This window comes from Bufo bufo, chromosome 2, assembly GCF_905171765.1.
Source record: "Bufo bufo chromosome 2, aBufBuf1.1, whole genome shotgun sequence".
In the NCBI taxonomy this organism is placed as follows: Eukaryota; Metazoa; Chordata; class Amphibia; order Anura; family Bufonidae; genus Bufo; species Bufo bufo.
Window position 1 is genome coordinate 20,428,232 of NC_053390.1, and position 25,982 is coordinate 20,454,213.

Below are 25,982 nucleotides of genomic sequence, written 5' to 3' on the forward strand. Positions count from 1 at the left end.
CATGGAGGAGTGGGAGTATATAGAAGGACACAAGGATCTGTACAAGGAGGCCATGATGGAGGAGCACCAGCATCTTATATCACAAGGTAAGACCCGTCATGTGCAGTGTATACACGTGTGTGCAGTGACATTTAATGGAGGAGCAACAGCCTCTTATATCACAAGGTAAGATCCATCATGTGCAGTGTATACATGTGTGTGCAGTGACATGTAATGGAGGAGCACCAGCTTCTTATATCACAAGGTAAGACCCGTCATGTGCAGTGTATGTGCACCTCTTTATAAGGGAGAGCCCTACTTTATGGGTTCGGTGGAAGGCACCTGTGAGTCTAGAAGTTGTGTACAGGAGACGCTCTGTCCTGTGTGTACAGGTGGATATACGCCCCCTAGGTAAGAGGTTGAAATGATGGTGCCCCCTCGGATTGTGGAGACCGGTCACGGATACAATGATTATCAGGGCGTCTGATGGGACAGGCTCTTACAGTAATGAAGGGGTTAATATCCATTTGTTGTTTTTACCAGGAAAAATCTTTGTAAAGGTAACTTTAATGGCCAGGATGGCGTGTGCAGGGTGTGGAATGTGACTATAAGGCATGTAAGGGGTTAAATTGTTATCTTTTTGGGGTTGATCTGGTCGGGGGACAGGAGAAGACAGGACGTCTGTAGTCTCTGCTAGGACACTTGGTGTATAAAGTGTTAATGATTTGGCTGGTTTATGTGTCTTCTGCTCTGTGGTCTGAAATTACTTGCTGGATGTGGATGGCTGTGGCTTGAACAGGTTTCTATTGAACCTCTGCTGGGAGGCTTCTGGAAGGAGGTGGAGATAAAGGAGCCTAAGCTCAGCCATTGCTTCCAGTGTGTTCAGCTGAGAGCAAAGTGCAGTGGAGATGACTTGTGATGACCTGTGAGGAGAGGACACTCAGTTTATGGCCTCATAGCATGGACCAGGCCTGAGGCTTCTTTCCCGCCTCAGGATCTTCTGCAGCTGCCATAGCTGCCTGTGATTTGGAGTTCTGCTCCTCACCGCTAGAGCTGCAGGTAATAGTAGATATTTGTGCTCCTCTCAGCTGAGAACTGCAGAGCAGGGAATTGCTATGTGGGGAGTTGTTTCTGGAGACACAGATTGCTGCATCTAGAGGACATTGGGATTTGGCAATCAAGATAAATGTTTTTTTTGGGGGAGCAGTCCATGTTATCAGAATACTGTCCTCATCTTTTCATGATTCTCTTCAAACTTTGATCCCCTGAAGAACAGTTTATCTTGACTGGGGAAACGCGTTGGTACTCTATACAAGGTTATTGAAGAGTTATCAGTTCGCACAGGTGATGGTAGAGGCTTTGGCCACCGAGAAGTTGGGGCACCCCTTTTGGGGCGGGTGCACTGCTTGTAGGCAGAGGTAGCCTTAGGCCCATAATAGAGGCAGTCCCGTATATAGTCCCAACTTTATAGTCTACCCTTTTATCCCCAGAATCAAGTAAATCATTTTGAGTTGTTCCGTGAATTACAGAAGTTCATGTAACTTAGCTCTATGTAGACATCCTTTATTATGGAGGCGAATCAAGTAGAGGATAGAAGGCAGTCCACTGCTCAGGGGACCTCCACTGACCAATATGTTCACCCAGGAGTGAGGCCTTCATCTAGAGTCCACCCGTTTGAACGTCAGGGTCACCTGTGACAAACATTGTGTGATATGGTTGTAATTGACTTCAGCTCATCAGTGGCACATTACTTTTATAAGGAACAACCTTACACCTGAAGAGAAGGCCCCAAAGACACTGCGAGATAATGAAGAGCTAGTTCTTCCTGCGGCTGATTGGGGAAGGGGGGGGGGGGGGGCGGCGATCAGATGGAAGCTTTTAGTATCTTATTGGATCAGAAATATTCCATCATTGAATCAGAAATATTTCATCAAAATCCAAGGGTTCCCTTTCCCAATGTATAGAAAAGATTTGAGGATCTTATCAACGACGCATCCTCTGAATAAAGGAGAGAGAAAGTCTTTGTTAGTTCCATGTCCTGCCCCTCCAATGTTTCTTTATGAAAAGCTTCGATCTCATTCTTATAATTATTTCACGTATAGAGAAATTCTTCATCAATGCCCCGGCAGTGCAATGGGCAGTAAGTTGGCCCCGTCCTATCACAGCCTCTTTATGGGGGTCTTTGAGTAAAAAAATATCTATAATGATTGTCTCTACAAGGAAAATGTTATCTTATATAGAAGATACGTAGATGATCTATTCTTTGTGTGGTGGGCGATGCTGACTCCGCCAGCAGAATCTGCATTGAGCTCAATAACAGCACCTGGGATATTCACATCTCACGTAATGTCAAGAAATTACAAATTGACTTTTTGAATATCGTTATCTCCCATTTTATTACCTCAACATATTTCCAGCAGCTGGATAGCAATAGTTATTTCCATTTCACCAGCGACCACTATATAAAATGGCTGCTCAGCATAACTGTCCATAGAATCAGGAAGAATTGCACTGAGGACGCCGCCTTCAACCAGCAGGCTGAAAATACTGAAAGTGAGATTCTGAGAAAAGGGTCACCCCAAAAATTGAGAGAGAAGGAAAGGTCTAAGCCAGGTAGAATGCGTCCAACCAAAGAAGACAAGAAGAAAAGCAAAGGAGACGAGGAACAATTGTTTTACCACTGACTCCATATCAGCAGATTATATTGTATAGAAACATTGGCCGCTGCTTCTGAGAGATCCCCATCTGGAAACAATTCCTGACCACCCAGTGGTTGCCTATAGGAGGCACCTACCATGAAAACCTCCTAAGGCCTCATGCACACGACCGTTGTTGTGTTCCTTTCCGCAAAATGGAGTTCCGTTGTTCCGTGATCCGTTTCCGTTTTTGTTTCCGTGTGTCTTCCTTTATTTTTGGAGGACCACCAGACATAAAGGAAAGTAAAAAAAAGTCTAAGACAGGTTTGCCATGCAAATGATAGAAAAAAAAGCGGACGCGGATGACGATCTTGTGTGCCTCCGCGTTTTTTAGTGGTCCCATTGACTTGAATGGGTCCATGAACCGTTTTCCGCGAAAATAATAGGACAGGTTATATTTTTTTGACGGACTGGAACCACGGATCACGGACGCAGATGGCAAACGGTGCATTAGCCGAGTTTTCAACGGACCCATTGAAAATCATTGGGTCTACAGAAAATCACAAAAAACGGCGCAACGGACACGGAATAAAACAACGGTCATGTGCATGAGGCCTAACGCTGTGTTGGCTAAAACGGCATATAACTATGAAGCATTTAGCTTCCACTCGAACTCCAGCAAGCTGCCGGTGTGGAGTCTCTTAGCGGTCATCCAGCGCATTATTAAGCATGGTACCAAGATATTTCACTCCCACACCACCACTAATAAATGTCAGATTAAATGACGGCCGACATAAATCAGATTATCTGTCTAATAAACTAAATTCACTGGGATGTGATATGTCGGTAGGACCACCCAGGAACTGCAGGAGAGATGACATTAAGAAGAAATACCTGGCACTGAACTCACAAACATCAGAGTGAAATTAATATCATCCCGATTGGTTACCTACCATAGAAAAGAAGGCTCCTGTAGACATGAGGCCAACCATGATCTCCAGTCCATCCATCCGTATGGCCTCAATGGAATTGCGGAGACAGTCCTGTAAAAATAAAATGAAGAACATGGATATTAACTATGAGTCATGTGGACAGAAAGGGGCCAGGAATATATTACAAATAAAAATATAAACGGAGTATAAAATAAGAGACAAGCGATGAGAATAAAGAGAAAGAGGGGTAGTAGACGGCTCTACTGCTCAGGCAAATGGTCGAGGTGCAAGGCTGCTAAAACTGACTCACCCAGTCAGGAGTGGATAAATAGTAGGAAAATAATTAAGCAGGCACACTCTAATTTGGGTCAATATATTAATTTATTTATATATATATATGGTCGATGTAGGGTATTTTAAAATGGTAAAGATGGGGTAAAAAAATTTCCTTTTAGATAGGTAGAGAAAAAATGAATGTCATTCAATGGTAACCAGCTGGTATTAGAAGTATTGATGTAACAGCGTATAAGAGTGGTAAAAAGTGATAAAAAAGATGAAAAAATTGTAAAAATAGTATAAAAGTGCGCTAGTATTGCGCTGAAAAAGTTGTCCTTTTATAAGAGTGTCTTTTCATAAAATAGTCTCAAGAATCATGCGTTTATATTCCTATATATAGGATAAAGTATATGCAAAAGTATATTATTATCCTATATATAGGAATATAAACGCATGATTCTTGAGACTATTTTATGAAAAGACACTCTTTTATAAAAGGACAACTTTTTCAGCGCAATACTAGCGCACTTTTATACAATTTTTTCATCTTTTTTCATCTTTTTTATCACTTTTTACCACTCTTATACGCTGTTACATCAATACTTCTAATACCAGCTGGTTACCATTGAATGACATTCATTTTTTCTCTACCTATCTAAAAGGAAATTTTTTTACCCCATCTTTACCATTTTAAAATACCCTACATCAACCATATATATATATAAATAAATTAATATATTGACCCAAATTAGAGTGTGCCTGCTTAATTATTTTCCTACTAAGCGATGAGAATACTTATACCTGATGTGGGTGAAAATTATAATTACTATTTAATAATATTTTATTTTTTTCTTTCTCCCAGTGTTAGATTGTGGCTGTTATCGGGCATTAACTCCAGTAACTGCTGAGTGCATGTGATGGTTTTCCGGTATCAGGCTGCCCTCTGGTAGTCACATACTAGTATTGCACCTGACTGTGGTGTTTCTCCTGGGGTGCAAAAAGGGATGGTCTCTAAGACTCCTCTACCAAGGAGAGAGAGTGCCCCCCAAATTCTGGGGTGCAAGTCACTGAGGTCAGGAACTATGAATTGTCAGGAACTATGGAAACTGGGGGAGACACTTTGTATCCACACTGATTAGGATAATTGCAGTAAGTTGTCATTCTACTCTATGTTGGCCCCGCCCCCTTTCTGTACCATGGAAAGCTGGGGAACTAAAGATGTGTAAGAGAAATACTTCTGGATTCCTTGAATTATATATATAGCATGCAAAAGAAGTCTCTGATGAGTGTGAGTGGCAATCTTTTCCACAAGCTATAGAAGATAATGAACTCACTATAATGAATCATACCCCTAGTGACACCAGTTGCATGTAAAATTCCAGTGAAAGAGATGCAGTGTATATGCCCTTAAGTAATTTATTGAATGTACCTTGAGAAATGATGTGATAGAAGTTAAAGGAAAATCCTCTCTCCAGGTATATGGAAATTACAGCCATGGATAACTTCATAAAACCAAATATAGAAATGGCCACAAGATTGCAGCAAATTACACCAAAGGCCCCTTTACACCAAGGCCCTTTTAATTTGTACATGGGATGTGTTTTACTTCTTATTGCTTTGTGGAAATATTCAGACTTTATGATTTCAGATTTTTAAAATTTTTATTTTACTCACTGATATAGCGCTGACACATTCCGCAGTGCTGTACAGACATTATCATCACACAAGCTCACAATCTGAGTTCCCTATCAGTATGTCTTTGGAGTGTGGGAGGAAACCAGAGAACCCGGAGGAAACCCTTTCAAACACAGGGAGAACATACAAACTCCATGCAGATTCGAACCTAGGACAAAGCACCAGGTTTAATCACTGAGCAACCATGCTGCCCACGGATATTTCTATATTATTTATGCTTGGAGGACCATTGTTTCTCCACCTCGTCTATGTTTTTAAAGCCGTAACTGCCTTCTTAAAAGAGTTGTGTGCATTTTGGGGTGGCCCCTCCCCTCCTGGGCAGACCTGCGAAGGGAAGCATATTTACCAGCTTCCCAGCGCTGGTTCCAACTATTTCGCTCCTCAGAATCGACTGCTGCTCTTGGCTCCCTAGATGTAAATTTATGTTTTGACACTGCTGCAGCCAATCGCTGGTCGCAGCAGTGACTTGCCTCTCGCACCAAAGCAACTAGTCACATGACGCAAGGTGAGCTGAACACCTAAAAAAAAAAAAAAACAGATTCAAGTTCTAAGGTCTAATGAAAAATATTTTTTTTCTGATTTTTTTCTCCACTAAAATCTAGATCTGTTATATAATCTGGTGTCTCTTTTAAAGCTAAAAAACAGTAATTAAATAAAAATTTATATATTTACAAAATGATCAAAATCTCATATAATTAAAATACATGGATATAGGTCCACAGCAATAAAAATAACAAATGTTTATTACCATGATTATACCGTATCCTGGATATTGGCAGTAAATGTTTCCAAAAACTGTAAAAATGCCAGTGCCGTACTATAAACAATAGAAACAGTATAAATAAGGAATAATACTGTAGTGGACCGCTAGTGCGACATAGGCTTTCTCCACCGGTATTCCAAGGGTTACTTCAGGATCAGGTTATTAGCACAGGAAGCACAGCATCAGTAGTAAATAAAACCATCCACGAATATCACATAACTCTTCCCAATAACTGGACGACACACAGTATCAGGAGCAGGACCCTGTTTAATGCCACATACCCTACTTTTATGCCACTCTCCCATGCAAGGGAGACACCTACAGAAAATGATCCATTCTTCAATCACAGACTGGTTACAGCCCACACATCCCCTCCCCTCAGCCTGAGAAGTAATTCAATCAACAGTCCAGTTGAGACATACATTGTTGCCATTGTGTTTCTACCGCACAACCAGACGAATGTTCAGCAGGTTACTGATTACTTTTTGTCTTACAAGTAATGAACCATAGGGAATTAAACATAACATTGCAAATCCAATCAACAGTCCAGTTGAAACATCCATTGTAGCCAAACACAATCCGTTACACTGCTCCCCCTTGCCCACAAGCCGGCATACACAGTCTGATCCATCACGGATCGGCTTGGGGATGTCTGGGTTGCTCACGGATCATTTTTCAAAGTCAGTTTGTCTAGACAACCCGTCAGCATTTCTGTTTTGTTTTCCCGGGCGGTACTGGATGTTGAAGTCAAATGTCCCCAGCCACCCGGTTTAGCCAGACCAGCGGGTTGTGATCCGTGAGCAAAGAAAAGGGCTGTCCATACAAGTAGGGTTGTAACTTTTTCAGGGCCCACACCACAGCCAGGCACTCCTTCTCGATGGCGGCGTAGCTTACTTCTCTGGGTAACAGCTTCCGACTTATGTAAGCCACGTGATGTTCTCCACCATCGGCCCCGACTTGGCTCAGTTCTGCCCCCAATCCAAACATAGAAGCGTCTGTGTGAACAAGAAAACGTTTGGTTGGTTGCATTTTTCAATTGTTGGAATGCCTGCTCACACTCCGGGGTCCAGGTTACTTGGTGGGGAAGGTTTTTCCGGGTAAGATAAGTAAGGGGTTTGGCCAGGGCGCTATAGTTGGGAACAAACTTTCTATAATACCCAGTCGTCCCTAGAAAAGCTAAAACCTGTGTCTTGGTTCTGGGGGTTGGCCACTGGGCTACAGCCTTTACTTTAGTGGGCTCAGGCTTCTGCTTCCCACAGCCTACTCGATGCCCGAGGTACTGGACCTCGGCCATTCCTATGTTGCATTTGCCAGGCTTCAGCGTTAAGCCTGCTTCCCTAATCCTGTCTAGAACCTCTCCTGTATGGGCCAGGTGCTCCTGCCAGGTATTGCTAAAGATGGCGATGTCATCTAAGTAGGTGCAGGTGTAGCCCTGGAACCCATCTAGGAGCCGGTCCACCATCCTTAGGAAGGTAGCCGTAGCATTTTTCATTCCAAACGGCATTACCTTAAATTGGTATAAACCGAATGGGCTGTCAAAGGCGGACTTAGGGATGGCATCTGGGGCCAAGGGAATCTGCCAATACCCCTTACAGAGATCAATGGTAGTGAGGTATTGGCCCCTGGCCATCCGGTCTAGCAGTTTGTCTATCCTCGGCATAGGGTAGGCGTCGGACACTGTCTTTTCGATTAACTTCCGGTAGTTCACGCAGAAGCGGGTCATACCGTCCTGCTTCGGTACGAGGACTACTGGGGAGGACCAGGGGCTGTCCGACGGCTCAGTCACCCCCAGTTGGAGCATCTCGTTGATCTCCTTACGCATGTTTTCCTGTACCGCCTCAGGGATGCGGTAAGGGGTCTGCCGCAGTGGGGGTTGACCTGGTGTCTCTACTTGGTGAGTGACCAGAGGAGTGTAGCCAGGTGCATTCGAGAAGGTGGTTTGCTTCTCTCTTAACAGTTGTTGTACCTCAATACGCTCCTGTGTGCTCAACCGATCTCCTAGTTTTACCTCCTCTATGTCACTAGACAAACTTCTGTCCCCCAGGAGGTCTGGAAGGGGAAGGCTGTCAAACTCCTCAGATGTGGGTATGTATATAGCAGTCACCTCCTCGGAGCGCTCCTGGTAGGGCTTCATCATGTTCACATGGAGCATGTGTCGCCCCCCTGACCCTGCACATGGACCGATTTTATACAGTAGGTGGTGTCACATCTCTGTTCCAACACTTTATAAGGTCCTTGCCATGCAGCCTATCATGTCGGACCTGTATTAAGACTAAAACTTTCTGCCGGACCTGAAAGCCACTGTCCCTGGCTCCCCGATCATACCATGTGCGCTGACGAGTCTGGGCCACCTCAAGGTTTTCCCTTACCGACCTGGTTAATTTCTCCAGTCGGGGGTACCGTCTGTGCTATGGCCTCCCTCCCAATGTTCCTTGATAAGATCTAGGGGACCTTGCACCCTCCTCCCAAATAACAACTCAAACGGGGCAAACCCTGTGGATTCCTGCGGCACCTCTCGGTATGCAAAGAGGAGATGGGGCAGGAATCGCTCCCAGTCCCGGTGGGTCTCGGCGAAGGTTCGGAGCATCTATTTCAGCGTTCCGTTAAATGTTTTGCATAGGCCATTGGTCTGGGGATGGTAGGGGGCACTAACTATTGGCTTAATGCCACAGAATTTCCAGAGGTGCTGGGTCACTTCCGTGGTGAACTGAGTACCCCCGATCTGAGATTATCTCTTCGGGTAACCCCATCCTAGAGAAAATCGGCATGAGAGCCTCTGCTACCGTTTCAGCGTGGATATCAGAGCCAGAGGGGCTAGGCTTGGTTAAGGGACCCACTATATCCACCGCTATTTGGCTGAACTGGTCCTCAGCTATGGGTAAGGGGTGTAACTTGGCTTTCCGGCAGTCCCCCTCTTCCCCACTCTCTGACATGTGTCACAGGTATTGCGGTACTTCCTAACTTCTTGGCTGGATCCATGGGGGTCGGTCTCGGAGTTGCGGGCAGTCTCTCTTGTAGTGCCCCCATTTCTGGCACTGTGCAGGGTTGGGTTGCCGGAAACGCTGTTGTAGGGGAAGCTGGGGCTGGAAGCTGCCGAGGTGGTGCCTCTGGGCCGGTGGGGTAGGTAGTCCCCACGATGGGTCTTACTACTGTCCTAGCTGGTGCAGGTTTCCATTGCCTGCAGGCATCCATATATTCGTCTGCTTTCCTGTTCGCTTCGGGAAGGGACGTAGGGTTGCGGTCCCTTACCCACTCTTGGATATCTGTTGGTAGCTCATCATAGAATTATTCCAGCAGCAGCACCTGTAGTAGGTCCTCCATGGACCGCGCTTTGGGGGCTTGTACCCATCCCAGGACCGCTCGGTGTAGTCGGCAGGCCCTTTCAGCGTGAGAGTCCTTCTCGGTCTTTTTAGGCTCTCTGACCCGCCTCCGGTACGCCTCTGGTGTTATGGCATACCGGGCAAGTATTACTTCCTTTATCCGGCTGTAGTTCCAGATTTCCTCGTCGGGGACTGTGCGGTACACCTTACGCTGCTCTTTCTGACAGCCGACCTGCTAGGATGGGGACCTAATCTTCCGTATTTATTTTATGTAGGGCACACAGTCTCTCAAATTCCTGGAGGAATTCATCTATATCTTCCTCTGCCTCTACATACAGTACAGACCAAAAGTTTGGACACACCTTCTCATTCAAAGAGTTTTCTTTATTTTCATGACTATGAAGGCATCAAAACTATCAATTAACACATGTGGAATTATATACATAACAAACAAGTGTGAAACAACTGAAAATATGTCATATTCTAGGTTCTTCAAAGTAGCCCCCTTTTGCTTTGATTACTGCTTTGCACACTCTTGGCATTCTTTTGATGAGCTTCAAGAGGTAGTCCCCTGAAATGGTCTTTCAACAGTCTTGAAGGAGTTCCCAGAGATGCTTAGCACTTGTTGGCCCTTTTGCCTTCACTCTGCGGTCCAGCTCACCCCAAACCATCTCGATTGGGTTCAGGTCCGGTGACTGTGGAGGCCAGGTCATCTGGCTCAGCACCCCATCACTCTCCTTCATGGTCAAATAGCCCTTACTTTCAAAGTTTTCCCAATTTTTCGGCTGACTGACTGACCTTCATTTCTTAAAGTAATGATGGCCACTCGTTTTTCTTTACTTAGCTGCTTTTTTCTTGCCATAATACAAATTCTAACAGTCTATTCAGTAGGACTATCAGCTGTGTATCCACCTGACTTCTCCTGAACGCAACTGATGGTCCCAATCCCATTTATAAGGCAAGAAATCCCACTTATTAAACCTGACAGGGCACACCTGTGAAGTGAAAACCATTTCAGGGGACTACCTCTTGAAGCTCATCAAGAGAATGCCAAGAGTGTGCAAAGCAGTAATCAAAGCAAAAGGTGGCTACTTTGAAGAACCTAGAATATGACATATTTTCAGTTGTTTCACACTTGTTTGTTATGTATATAATTCCACATGTGTTAATTCATAGTTTTGATGCCTTCAGTGTGAATCTACAATTTTCATAGTCATGAAAATAAAGAAAACTCTTTGAATGAGAAGGTGTGTCCAAACTTTTGGTCTGTACTGTATGTTTTAAAAGCCTGGTAAGGTATGTTAGGCTTACCCTCCTGTATCATTGTCACTGTTTTGGCCTCTTTCTGGGGTTTGCTGGTTCCTCTGTCTCAGTACAAACTCCTGAACTTCTGTCATGGTTCGGGAGATTATATCCGTTGGTGGGTTTTCGCCATAAAACGACAGCCTGAATTGTAGCTCCCTTTGGAACTCAGACTGTTCCTCTTCGTTAGCCGAACCACTCCGTTCGGGAACCAAACCGCCCTCCATTCGGTATTCCGCCCTCACTTCTGTAACAAGAACAGCCTTTTTCTTGTTGCTGGCCGGAATACCCTTTGCTTCCAGGAGATCCTTTAACGTGGACCGCTTAGGTGAAGAATAGTCGATCTCCATCCGCAATCCATTGGTACTGCTGCCTTCCCTGTTACTTGTTCCCTTGTGAGTTCTGGATCCCACTGCTGCCACCAAATGTAGCGGAGCGTTAGTGCGACATAGGCTTTCTCCGCCGGTATTCCAAGGGTTACTTCAGGATCAGGTTATTAGCACAGGAAGCACAGCATCAGTAGTAAATAAAACCATCCACGAATATCCCATCACTCTTCCCAATAACTTGACGACACACAGTATCAGGAGCTGGACCCTGTTTAATGCCACATACCCTACTTTTATGCCACTCTCCCATGCAAGGGAGACACCTACAGAAAATGATCCATTCTTCAATCACAGACTGGTTACAGCCCACACATCCCCTCAGCCTGAGAAGTAATTCAATCAACAGTCCAGTTGAGACATACATTGTTGCCATTGTGTTTCTACCGCACAACCAGACGAATGCTCAGCAGGTTACTGATTACTTTTTGTCTTACAAGTAATGAACCATAGGGAATTAAACATAACATTGCAAATCCAATCAACAGTCCAGTTGAAACATCCATTGTAGCCAAACGCAATCCTCTACTGTACAAATACATAACTGTATAAAGAATCTTTGGTGTCTCGTGGTGCCCCGTGTCACTCTGTTCCCGATCACTCCTCCCCCTCCCCTTTTAATAGACTTATATTGGCATGTATGTAACCTGATACTTAAGAAGAGCTGAAAACAGGGGAACTAGACATTTCTCTGTAATAAAATATATTTCAAAGTTTCTTATGGTCACTTGTACTATTGATTGATTTGAAGTTGTGTGAAAAGTTAGTGACATTAAATGGCTTGTGCTCTTTAGATAGGTAGTTTATATTTGATGCCACTGCAACCAATTTCTGGCCAGATCAGTGACCTGCTCCCCTTGGGTCATGTCAAATGATTGTGTGCCGCAAGGGGAGCAGGTAACTGCAACTAGCGATTGGCTGCAGCTGCGTCATACTTCCCTTTGCTGTTCTCTCCAGAAGGGGTGGTATACCAACCTTCCTTCATATTTAAAACCATCTGTTTAACGTTAGATCCACTGAGCGCTTAGAGTCTCCTGCCTCCACACACTGCACTGCCAGGAGTTTAGATACACACGGAGCTCAGAGTCTCCTCCCTCCACACACTGCACTGCCAGGAGCTTAGATACACATGGAGCTCAGAGTCTCCTGCCTTCACACACTGCACTGCCAGGAGCTTACACATGGAGCTCAGAGTCTCCTGCTTCCACACACTGTACTGCCAGGAGCTTAGATACACATGGAGCTCAGTCTCCTGTCTCCACACACTGCACTGCCAGGAGCTTAGATACACATGGAGCTCAGAGTCTCCTGCCTCCACACACTGCACTGCCAGGAGCTTACATACACATGGAGCTCAGAGTCTCCTGTCTTCACACACTGCACTGCCAGGAGCTTAGATACACAGGGAGATCAGAGTCTCCTGCTTCCACACACTGCACTGCCAAGAGCTTAGATACACACTGTACTGCCAGGAGCTTAGATACACATGAAGCTCAGTCTCCTGTCTCCACAAACTGCACTGCCAGGAGCTTAGATACACATGGAGCTTAGAGTCTCCTGCCTCCACACACTGCACTGCCAGGAGCTTAGATACACACTGCACTGCCAGGAGCTTAGATACACACTGCACTACCAGGAGCTTAGATACACACTGCACTGCCAGGAGCTTAGATACACACTGCACTGCCAGGAGCTTAGATACACACGGAGCTCAGGGTTTTTCCCATCAGTGCAGCTTTATGAGGGTCTGAGTTTTACGGGATAAGTTGTACTTTTTCTCGCCCTCATTATCGGGGACATGGGACTCACTGATTAACCTTTATTCCTTTTTTTTGGAGGCGTCATGAAGAAAACCAGCAATACGACCCTTCTCCTGAATGAGCCACCAAGGATGGACAGGAAGGAGATCAGCAGAAGAATATTAGACCTCACCTTGGAGATCATCTCCCTGCTGAGCAGAGAGGTAAACTTTTCTAGATTTCTCTCCTCTTTATTGTATTCTGTAACAAGTCAGATATCGGGAAGGAGAATCCATCATAGGAAGTGATAGGAAGAGTCCAGGGTCCTGGAGAACGGCCTGCCCTTTTAAGGAGCATCTGATAGCAAGATCAACTTCATTAAACGAGGCATACTGTCTGGTAGGGTTGATCCTGCTGATTAAAATGGTGTATGCCTTGTGAAAATCGGTTGCACTATTCCTGAGGGAAAAAAATTATTCCCTATGCTCCTCCACTTTCCATTGCTGACCCATACATCATTTTAATCTGCAGGACCAACCCTGCTAGGTTGTATTCCTGAATTATTAAGGTTGACCCTGCCGACAGATGTTCTTCAAGAATCTTTCCCTCTTGCTCATAACAGCACCCATGGAGGTGACTTTCCCTTTACTGTACAGGAATCTTGCAACATAAAAACAAAATACCGTATTTTTCACCCCATAAGACGCAGTTTTTTCCCCCCCAAAGTGGGGGGGAAATGCCCCTGCGTCTTATGGGGCGAATTCTAATTAAGCGCTTCTATTTTGGAAGCGCTTCATTAGTACCGGAGGAATGGGAAGTGGTGAAGGATCTGTACTCACCGCTTCCTTGTCCCCCGCTCGGCTGTCTGCTGTAAAGGGCTGCGCACCATGGGACCTCACTGTGCGCAGCCTTCACAGCTGACAGCCGAGAACCTGGAAGAAGAGAGAGAGCGCTGGTGGTGAGGAGCGGCGGCGTCAGGAGCAGGAGAGGTAAGTTATTTATTTATTTATTTTATTTGCGCTGATGGCTGACCTGGGGGGGGGGGGGCATGATGGCTGACCTGGGGGGGGCATGATGGCTGACCTGGGGGGGGGGCATGATGGCTGACCTGGGGGGGGCATGATGGCTGACCTGGGGGGGGCATGATGGCTGACCTGGGGGGGGCATGATGGCTGACCTGGGGGGGGGCATGATGGCTGACCTGGGGGGGGCATGATGGCTGACCTGGGGGGGGCATGATGGCTGACATGGGGGGGCATGATGGCTGACATGGGGGGGCATGATGGCTGACATGGGGGAACCTGATGGCTGACATGGGGGAACCTGATGGCTGACATGGGGGGCTGATCTGAGGAATTGGGGGGCTGATCTGAGGTCTGATTAACTTTGGGGGTCTGATTGGGTCTGTGAGCTGAGGTCTGATTAACATTGGGGCTCTGACCTAAGGTGTAATGGAAAAAAAAAAAAATCTTATTATCCTCCTCTAAAACCTAGGTGCGTCTTATGTGCTGGTGCGTCTTATAGGGCGAAAAATATGGTATGTCTCTCCACCAGTGTTGGTTTCCTTTCCAACGGATAGGTTACCTTTTTGATTGCTCGGACTTGCTTCTCCCAGGGACCAAAGAGTCTATTCCTAATTTTGGACTTCCATGTCCCTCATCAGTGTGGTTGGCTGTGTTTAATCCACTGGAAGGGGAAGGGAGAAAGATGTATTCCTCCCTTGCTTTCTGCAGAGGAACTCGTAGAGCTGGGTGCAGTGGTAGTGACTAACTTCCGACACCTCCACCAGTCCACAGCCTATTTTAGGCTGGAATCTTGAACGATTCTTCCTCTTGCTACAAAGACTGCGTTGACCGCAGGAGAGGTAGGTGGATGAATTGAATGGAGCAACACAAGGTCTTCCAGCCCTTGGGGGGCACATTGGTGAATCTACTTCATGTAGGGGATGGCTTCACTGGTCTCTAATGGGAGGTGTTTGTGTTGCAGAATCCTAAGGGGGGGGGGGTCCCAGTAAAGTCTCTGCCAAATCCCACAGTAAATGTACGCTGTGTAAAAAAAAAAAAAAAAGGCAGCAAGGCAACCCAAGAATTTATGTTCCTCCTGCAATGATAGTGGAGGGGTCTTCATCGCTAGCCTCTAGTATCAAACAGATGATTAAGACTGAAGTTAAGCATTGCCTTAAAACTATGTATGATGTTTGGATCACAAGGGCCTCTCATATTTTTCCAGTGATGATGACATGGGTCAGGAGAAAGGAGAATATTTTTCTCTGGAGGATTCCCCTTAAAGGGTTTCTACCACCAGAAATACCGTTATGTAGCTGACTGATATAGCAATGCGCTAATGTCATCACTACATAACAGTATGTTTCTAACATTAGTCCCTGCAGACGTTTTTGTTAAAAAAAAAATCACTTTTATGATATGCTAATGAGCCTCTAGGTGCTATGTGGGCGTAAAATCAGCACCTAGAGGCTCCGTCCACTCACCCATTATCCCGCCCAGGTCCCCTGTTCTGCCCGCCACGCTCCTCTTGATTGATGCCACTGTTCCCTGCATCGTTGGCGAAATCCCGCGCCTGCGCCGTTCACTTCTGTCTTTAGCGCAGGCGCAGTGAGTGAAGGCCGCTCTCCTGATGCCGGCTTCCTCACTGTGACGTAGTCGGCGCAGGCGCAGTGAGGAATCCGGCACCAGGATCGCATCATTCACTCACTGCGCCGAAGACAGAAGTGAACGGCACAGGCGCGGGATTTCGGCAGCGATGCGGCGGACCCTGACATTAATCAAGAGGAGCTGGGCGGTCAGAACAGGGGACCTGGGCGGCATAAAGCGTGAGTGGATGGAGCCTCTAGGTGCTGATTTTACGCCCACATAGCACCTAGGGGCTCATTAGCATATAATAAAAGTGCTTTTTTTTACAAAAACAGCTGCAGGGACTAATGTTATAAACATACTGTTATGTAGTGCTGACATTGGCGCATCGCTATATCAGTCAGCTACATAACAGTATTTCTGGTGGTAGAAACCCTTTAAGAACTTGAAGATATTTGAGGCGTTGGTATTTGGTTGGAGCAGAAGATGTGGACCAGTTAGAACTGTTAGAACCACAATGGGCCCTGATGACATTAAAGAATTCATGAGTGTGCAGAATGTCAGGTTTGAGGGACCAGGTCCTAGGAAGCTGCACTCTGTTCCTATCTATAAAAGTATCAAGTTAGTGTTATCTAAGGAGTGAAGAACACAGACAGAAAATCTTTTAATCCCAGGATTTTTAAGAGAAAATACCCCTTGGCAGACACTTAGACATGGGATAGAGCCCCTATAGTAGACACTCCTGTTGTTAAAACTGTTAAAATAGTTCCCTTCCTTTCAAGGACTCGGGACCAAGCCTGAGCTATATCTTAGAAATGTATGGGAGTCTTCTACAGGTTATTTTAAGCATTCCATGTGTGTTTTCCTTTCCCTCAAATTCTGGTTTGCTCAGCCAACCATCCATTTTAGAGAAAAGACCCCTAGAGACCAGATCCTCTCCTCCCTTCCAGCTCGGGCCAAGGCTGATGTTTTGGTTGTCTCTGTCAGGTTTCAGCTAGGGCTGCTGCTTTTTCAGGTTCAGCTCAGGAGATATTTTGTTTGGTTCTATATTAGAAAAGGTTGCTGCTAGTAAAAAGGGTTTTGCCGGTCTGTGTCAGGGCGGTTCTTCATTTCTGTTGGTTCCCCAGTAAATCCAAAGGTTCTTTGTTCCACCCCCTCAAAGTGGATCCTGCAATAACGAGTCTCAGTTATGACGCCAGATGTCTGGTGGGCGGTCTTCTGTTTTCCTTTTCTCAAGAGTTGGAAATTTCAGCAAGTCCCTGGATCTGGTCTACCATTACAGAGGGGCTCTGCCTGGAATTTTGCCGCCTACCAGAAGCCAGATTTCTCCCCACCTGAATTTTAAGGCCATGGAGTACAAGGTGAGGACTAGTCTCAAATTCTGGTGGTGAGTACAATATTTCCTCTCTAGGATGGAACATAAATTACAATAAGTGAATCCTAACTCCCTCAAGCACTTTTGGATTCTTCCTCTTAGACCTTGTTTTTGCACCTGTCAAAGCAGAAACTGGTGAGATGCAAAGCTATGGATCTCCTTCTCTCCCATGTCTTTATTTTCAGGGAAGCCATGTTAGTGCTTGACTTTCTTTCCTCCTGCAAAACTGAGTTTTGGAGAGGCTTGTACCCTGTTATGTTGTAGGTTTCCTGTTCAGCAGGGGCAGTCCTCTCCATTGGTGTAATCCATCTTTTTCACTTAACTGTCACTCTCCATCCACAGGAGTACACAATAGTGGAAAAGACATCGGGGGACTGTGTGACTCCCATCATCCATCTCCAGGAGTCAGGAGGGCTGAGCAGGACCCCTCACCCCATCACAGAGCCTCCCCCTCACCCCCTGATACATGAGCAGAAGATCCTAGAACTCACCCACAAGATGATGGAGCTGCTGACTGGAGAGGTGACACTGCTGGTAAATTCTCCAGTAACAGCACTGGAGGGGTCTGGGTGATGACAGTGTCATTGTGTTGACAGGTTCCTGTAAGGTGTCAGGATGTCACTGTCTATTTCTCCATGGAGGAGTCGGAGTATATAGAAGGACACAAGGATGTGTACAAAGACGCCATGATGGAGGAGCACCAACCTCTTATATCACAGGGTAAGAGCCGTCATGTGCAGTGTATACACGTGTGTGCAGTGACATGTAATGGAGGAGCACCAGCCTCTTATATCACAGGGTAAGAGCCGTCATGTGCAGTGTATACACGTGTGTGCAGTGACATGTAATGGAGGAGCACCAGCCTCTTATATCACAAGGTAAGAGCCGTCATGTGCAGTGTATACACGTGTGTGCAGTGACATGTAATGGAGGAGCACCAGCCTCTTATATCACAAGGTAAGAGCCGTCATGTGCAGTGTATACAAGGCCTTACACTGACGATCTCTGCCCTCCCCCACCCCCACAATAGATGGCTGCTCTATAATACACAGCATCTGCAGTACTTGGAGAAGACAGAGGTGTCAGTGCTACAGTCCTATAGTAACACGTGGTGCACAGAGCCCCGATGCCATGTGTTACTATGGTAACAGCCCCCAGCTATTCAGCAGTGACCTGCAGGGGGCAGTCCAGGGGCTTCTATAAGGAGCGGCCAGGTCCTCTCTACATGAGTGTGGAGAAGCTCGGGTTCTGCTCGGTCTCAGAACCTATTATCACTGCGCTGTAACTCCATGCTGGGGTCAGTCCAGTGACCTGGCGCTAAGATCAGAGACCTGGGGGCCATTGTCAGGTGATGAGATGTCAAGTTAGACTCTTTATACATCAGGTTAGGCCTCTGCATTTGCCTTATAAGTCAGACATATTGATGGGCTCCATTGACCTGAAGGATCTAAGGACATTTTCTGCTAGAGTAATTCTCCTCCAGGAGCTGCTGGGATGTCTGGAGGCAGATGCCCCTTTTTGATGCAGCAGATAATTGCTAAACTCTTCATCACTTCCTTGGCTCAGTTACTAGGGAAGGGGGATAGGAGGATCCTTCGTCTGTCTCTACCTTTACTGAATGACCAGGTGACTTACTTTAATCTTCTAGGCCTCCCAACCTGGAGCTGTGGTTCATTCACCCTCAGTGGGTTAGTCTCTTAGGTAGTGAGTTGCTACTCAACCACAGTTTTTTAACACCCTTATGACGCTTACTCTCCAGCCAGTCTCAGACCTGCACTCACTCAGTGGCACCTCCCCTGCAACACCTCTGCGGTCCGACATGTCCAGTTTTCCCTTATGCACACTGCTCCTTTCACAGGACTGCATGGTATTGATTTATAATGCTGTGTGTCTCTGCCTAACCTTGCATCTATAAAAAAATTTCCCACCACTATTAAACCAGATATACTGCCTGGTAGGTTTGATCATGCCGACTAAAACAATACATTTCTTTTGACTGTATGTTAAACAGCTACAGAGATATCTTTTTTTTATTCATATGCAAATGAGCATGTTGGAGCACTAGTGGATGGGGCTCAATCCTTGGAGCACTGCTTTTGTAACACCTCTGTGCTGTTCACACTCCACCATCCCTTGATTGACAGGACTACACATCACAATGCTGGGTGCAGAGCTGTGTCTTAGCATGTACATATCATATAAATTACTTACTATAGCCTTACCTTATTAAGAATATAGGTTTTCTATGCTCAGAAAGCTAATCCATATTACTGGTTTATTCACAGGTAAAATATATGATTATAAAGAAACCAGTAATATGTGTTAGCATTCTAAGTATAGATAACCAAGCTTCTCAATATGATGAGGCTGTAGTCTAGGGGTAAGTGGTCAGCACTGCATGTAGATGTCTTGGGTTCAAATCCTAGGAAAGACTGCTAGATTTTTTTATTTTCCGTTATTTTTTGTAATATTCTGTTTGTGAATAAACCAGTAATATGTATTAGCTTTCTAAACTTAGAAAACTATTCTCAGCATGGTAAGGCTATAGTAAGTAGTGTATATGAAGTTTGCATGCTCTAGGACACAGCTCTTCCCTCAGAATTCTGATGTATAGCCCTGTCAATCAAGGGGAGTGGGTAGTGTGGAGAGCACGGGGGTTTTACAAAAGTAGTGCTCCAAGGATTCAGGCCTGCCCCCTGGTGATTCAACTTGCCCCTTTTTATATGACTAAGTTTGGACTTCAAATTGTCTGGGCACACATGTGTTTATTGTAGGATTTAAAAGTATTATATTTAAAAGTATAATATATATGAATAATTGGCACCCATGCCTGCTCGCTAAGTGGTTAAAGATGTTTGTTGTCCGTTTTGGCTTCCTTTTGGTGTAGTCTTCCAATCGGTGTGCAGCAGTTAGACTATACAGATGTCATTGTGATGTCCATGAATTCATCCTGAGACGTGAGCCTTACCTCATGGCTCACTATCTTGTTAAATGTAGGTTTTGGCCATGACCAGATTGTCCATAACAGTATAAAGAGTGTATCTTGCTAGATTTCACAATACAACTTGCATGTAGTATTAGTTAGACCTCTTAGACCTGATGAGGCCGGTGTACTTACTTTAAAGCTCCATGTCAGAATGGCTGTACAATCCTTTTTGAACATGTTCTTGTCCGATATAAAAAAGAGCATATTATGACTCCAGCTACAATGTTAGTGTCCTCAAGAGTCCTGTGTCCTTCAGTGTACCTCCTACTCTGCTGCTATCTCTCACACACACACACACACACACACACACACACACACACACTCACTACAGGCTGCAGCAAAAGAAAGCAGCAATAAGAAGATGAAACTGCTGCTTTATGAAAGGGAATTTTCAGTACAGAGCCAAGAAGACTGCAGCTTGTATTGTAAATGCAAGATTTTAGCAGCAGCAGGGGGGTGAGGTAAAATGCTTGTCATTTAAGGTCTAAGTGGATATTATAGCATAGATTTTTCTAGTGATTCAATCAGTTTCATCAGGTCTAAGAGATCCAGTTAAGGAATGCAGTTTGTGTTGAGGAATGTGGCGACAGATCCTGTTTAAATTAACTTGTTGCATTAATGTGATGCACACTTGATCTTAAAGGACCAAAAATGTTGGCAGAAGGCGGGCTTGATTGCCAGACATTTTTATGCTATGCTTGTATATTAAACGTGACTGGGTGTAGACCAGAATTCTGAACTTTATCAATGTATTATAAGCTAGGGTTGGATTCACAGACGTCGGTTTTGGTGCAGTTTTTTGTATAAAACCCAAGAGAGGGTTCAAAATGAATAACATATACTTTTTAAGTTCTGCTGGATCTTATTTCAGCCTAATAGGAATGTTTATAAATTTGTCAACTCTAGAAAAAAAATACAAATTCCAATATTTCTTCACAGAGAATGCCATTAAGGAATTTGAGGAAAAACTAATGTTATCAAGAAATTATAAAGCAGAAGATGAAGATATCATGCAGTGCTCCTCAAAAGTAAACCATAATGTACATCCAGGACTTCACAGTACAGATATGTCATACAATTCTCCTAATCATGAGGAACCTTCTCCTGACCAATCGCAGATTGTTTCCAGAAGTACCAGTCAAAAAGGGGGTAAAAGAGGTGGTAAAGCGTTCACAAACAGATTAGATCTTTCTACATACAGAGGAATTCACACAGGGGAGAAGATATACCCCTGTTCAGAATGTGGGAAATGTTTTACACGTAAATCAAGTATTGGTAGACATAAGAGAATTCACACAGGAGAGAAGCCATATTCCTGTTCAGATTGTGGGAAATGCTTTAAACAGAAAGGACATCTTGGTAAACACCAGAGACGCCATACAGGAGAGAAACCATATTCATGTTCAAAATGTGGGAAATGTTTTGCAGATGACACAAGTCTTATTAGACATGACAGAATTCACACAGGGGAGAAGCCATATTCATGTTCAGAATGTGGGAAATCTTATGCAAATAAATCACATCTTATTACACATGAGAAAACTCACACAGGAGAGAAGCCATATTCATGTTCAGAATGTGGAAAATGTTATACAAGTAAAGCACATCTTGTTACACATAAGAGAAGTCACACAGGGGAGAAGCCATATTCATGTTCAGAATGTGGGAAATGTTTTACAGAGAAAGCACTTCTTGTTACACATAAGAGAACTCACACAGGAGAGAAACCGTATTCATGTTCAGAATGTGGGAAATGTTATACAAGTAAATCACATCTTGTTAAACATGAGAAAAGTCACACTGGGGAGAAGCCATATTTATGTTCAGACTGTGGGAAATATTTTATAGATAAATCAAGTCTTGTTACACATATGAGAATTCACACAGGAGAGAAACCATATTCATGTCCAGAATGTGGGAAATGTTTTATATTTAAATCAAGACTGATTACACATGTGAGAATTCACACCGGAGAGAAACCATATACATGTTCAGAATGTGGAAAATGTTTTACAGATAAACCAAGTCTTATTACACATGTGAGGATTCACACCGGAGAGAAGCCATATTCATGTTCAGAATGTGGGAAATGTTTTATAGATACATCACATCTTATTAGACATAAGAAAAGTCACACAGGAGAGAAACCATATCCATGTCTAGAATGTGGGAAATGTTTTACAGAGAAATCAAGTCTAGTTACACATGAGAGAATTCACACAGGAGAGAAGCCACATTCATGTTCAGAGTGTGGAAAGTGCTTTACAAATAAATCACATCTTGTTAGACATGAGAGATATCACACAGGAGAGAAACCATATTCATGTTCACAATGTGGCAAATGTTTTATAGATCAATCAAGTCTTGTTAGACATGAGAAAATTCATACAGTTATACAGCTATATACAGTAAAGCCAAACAATATAACTATGGACGATTCACAGGTTTCCTTTCAGGTTGTATATTTGGATATTAAAGGTCCATCGATGCCACATGATGGTTTCTAGGAAACATCTGGTAAATCCTGTATAGGAAGATATGTATTTTTAATGATATTTTAAATCTTACAGTTAAAGCTGTATTCTCATCTTGCAACTTTATGGCATAGGCTGAGAGAGGTGGCATGGTGTACAGATACAGCCAAGCTCACTGTTATTCTGTTTCATCAACTCCCATTCATTTATTTTGGTTGAAACAGTAATACAGCTACTTTGGCTGTTTACAGATACAGTTCCCAAACTTGGGACCCACATCTTGGTTGTCTGAAATTAAAATAAAACAATGTTGTTTTTTTAATTATATTGAAGATAAGGTTATGTAGCATTGCCCTGAAGTGAAATCCTGTGTGACTATCTACTGCTCGGACTTGTTCCTTGTGCTCCCATCTGAAGATGTGTTGAAGGAAGAATTTAAATTAAGAACACTCCGAGTTCCTCGAGGTTCTCTGTAACTAACCATTTAGCGTACCGGTAAATTGTCATAGACTGGAATATTTTTGTCCTCGACGATTGTTTAACAATAAAGGGGTTTTATTTGTCAAGTAACAATTTGTCAACAATTTCTGTTGTTGTGCTATAAGTTTTGGGCTTGGTGGTTTCTCAAGAATGAGTATCATTTTAATTTCCTGGTAAAGGGATGAGTCCTTGAGATACCAATCCAGTGGTAAGTGTGACAGAAAGCAACCCTCAGTTGCCGGGGCATAACTTGAGGCTCATGGACCCTGGTTTAAGAATTCAGCTTGGGCTCCTCTAATAGTGTTGAGCGAATCAAAGTTAACAAAGTGGAATTCGATCTGAATTTCAGGAAAACTTCGATTCATCACAAATCCGAATTTCCTTGTGCTTTCTAGCAATCAGATTTTTTCTAAAATAGCTGCTGCACATGTTACACAATGAAAGTAAGAAGCCTGGGAACGAGGGATCACCCATAATTCCATGCAGCCAGCCAATCAGCAGATAGCCAACCCCTGTGATGTTACAGCCCTATAAAAAGTCTCATTCTGCCTGGTCTCTGCCATTTTATAGTGAACTTAGTGCAGGGAGAGATGTGACTAGGGACAGTGATTAGGAAAGACTTTATTCGTAAAAAAAAAAATTGATAGGAAGTGTTTAGGGACAGCCCTGAGATAGTGTAGGGACATAATAGGGAGACTTTTCCACACTATAGGGAGAGTGCAGGGGGCAATAGAACAGTGTAACGCTTGGCTAATAGAGAAGCCATTCTATTACACCTTGCTGCACTTAATTGAGGTTAAAAAGTGTTCTAATATTACAGATTTTAGGTTGATCACATTCTTTTATACATAAGGAATTCCATTAACCCTTGATTCTGTAATTGGGGTGAAATTGCGGTCTGATACTACTAATTTTAGGGTGTTCACATTGTTTTTTTACATAATTCCATTAAGCCTTGTTTCTGGGGTGAAATTGTGGCCTGATACTACTTTTGGGGCGTTTATTAGGGATAAGCAAATCGACTTTGGATGAAACATCCAAAGTCGATTTGCATAAAACTTCATTAGAATACTGTACGGAGCGAGCGCTCCATACAGTATTAGAATGCATTAGCTCCTATGAGCCGAAGTTATTACATCGCGAAGTCTCGCAAGACTTTGGGTAATAACTTCAGAAATTAGTTTCTACTATAAAAAACCTTTTACTGAACTCTGTAAAAGGTAGGCAGGCAGCAGACAGTGGTGGGGGTAAAATGGCATTTTCAGCAGTGTGGGAGTTTTTCATCAAGTCGCAGGAGGACGTCAGCGTAACTGTGTTTAGAATCTGTGGCAGAAGATGAAGTGTGGCCAGAGTGCCAATGTTGAGACATCTTCTAGCGGCCTGCAACCCTTTTCCAGCTGTCAAGGCCCCACCACCTCAGCAGAAGGGAGCTCTGTTTCCTTCCGATCATCTACTGGTCCTGATGATGCCCCTCCTCCTACTCCTCTGAAGCATTTCGCCAGCAATCGATCACTGATGCCATTGCAAAAAGACAACAGTATGCGCACACTCATCCAACAGCACAGAAGCTGAACGTGCTCCTGGCCATGTTGCTGGTACTACAGTCCCTCCCTTTCCTTGTGGTTGACTCTGCACTTTTCAGAGAACTGATGGCTTGTGCCGAGCCAAGATGGAGTGTCCCAAGGTGTCATTACTTCTCCAAAAAGGCTGTACCGACTCTGCAAGTTGAGCAGAAGGTGGGCCAGTCCTTGAGCCTGTCGGTGTCTGGTAAAGTTAACGGCAGCACTTATGTGTGGAGCTGTGACTATGGTAAAGTTAACGGCAGCACTTATGTGTGGAGCTGTGACTATGGTAAAGGACAATATATGTCCTTTACCGCCCACTAGGTAAATGTTATTCTTTCCCAAGCACACCAACAACTTTGCTAGGTGACAGCAATGCCACCTCCGCGTCAAGCTGTGAGTCCTGCGCCAATGTCCTTCTCTGCCTCTTCATCCTCAATCTTGTCCTCAGCCTCCACTGCAGGCACAATTGGGAGTGCTCCTCCAGCATACCACCTATGCAGAGTATGGCGGTGTCACGCTGTTCTGCACCTGGCTTGCTTGGGGAGTAACTGCTCCACGTCCTTCAAGAGGAAATCAAATCCTGGCTACCTCCTCGCCATGGATCGGAACCATGGTCACTAATAATAGGAAGAACATTGTGTCTGCACTGCTTAGCACAGGTCTTTAACCTGGTTGTAAAACAGTTCTTAAAGAATTCCATCCAACTGCAAGACATCTTGAAAATGGCGAGGAAACTGTGCATGCACTCCAGCCACTCTTAGCATGCAAAACACGCCCTCCTTGAGCTTCAAAGGCAGAATGGCCTCATATGTGATGTTTTCACCCGTTGGAACGCCACCCTTCACATGTTGGACCGACTATATGAGCAGTGGAAGGCTATAAACGATTTTTTGATGATGCAGGCAGACAGGAGCACTCCCCAGTGTAACTTTGGCGTTAGCCAGTGGCAGCTCATGTGCGACACCTGCCGTTTGCTCAGGGTTTTTGAAAAGGCTACTTTATTTGTCAGTTGCCAGGACTACAGGATGAGAAAGACCAGGCAGATAACCCTGACACACCGTGGCAGTATGCAGTGGAGATGGAGGCAGGAGGTCCCTCCGAGTCCTTTGTGCAAATGGCCAGATGCATGCTGAGTGACCGTCGTATTCTCACCATTTGGCAGAGGGGGACTACTGGCTTTTTTTCCCCACCTGCTGAGAAGGATAAACTCCACTACTATCGAGATATCCTATGTAGTCAGTTTCACCCAATTTGTACCATTAAAAAGCATTTAACAATGAGACTGGGCAGGACAAGGAAGAGAAAATTGACTCGCCCTCACACTTGCCCTATCAAACTATAGGCCCTGCCTAGCAAAACTGAATGAGTGCCCCATGTGTCAGGAACCTCCTGATAGGCCCTATATGTCCCTGACAAGGAATAGATACTGCCACCTGAGAAGAGACCTAGTATGACTAAAGTCCAGTAGTGATGTCATAAGTCA

At 44.5% G+C, this 25,982-nt stretch overlaps 1 protein-coding gene across 2 annotated transcripts; it reads left to right on the top strand.

Annotated features, from left to right (window-relative positions):
* The first annotated feature begins 36 nt into the window (after window positions 1–36).
* Window positions 37–23,012, top strand: LOC120991136 (gastrula zinc finger protein XlCGF57.1-like). 2 transcript variants are annotated; one of them, XM_040420040.1, is made up of 2 exons: window positions 37–86; window positions 20,920–23,012. In XM_040420040.1, the coding sequence occupies exons 1-2, from the start codon at window positions 53–55 to the stop codon at window positions 22,485–22,487; spliced, it is 1,602 nt and encodes a 533-aa protein (XP_040275974.1). In that variant the 5' UTR covers window positions 37–52; the 3' UTR covers window positions 22,488–23,012. The 2 variants fall into 2 exon arrangements, with proteins under 2 accessions (XP_040275974.1, XP_040275973.1); XM_040420039.1 differs by lacking the exon at window positions 37–86 and adding an exon at window positions 17,658–17,714.
* The last annotated feature ends 2,970 nt before the right edge of the window (window positions 23,013–25,982 follow it).

Bases quoted from the DNA above. Each gene is read 5' to 3' on its own strand.
- LOC120991136 (XM_040420040.1), top strand. From the start codon at position 53: ATGATGGAGGAGCACCAGCATCTTATATCACAAG. The intron at 87-20,919 runs GTAAGACCCGTC...ATTTCTTCACAG, and splicing joins CCAGCATCTTATATCACAAG to AGAATGCCATTAAGGAATTT.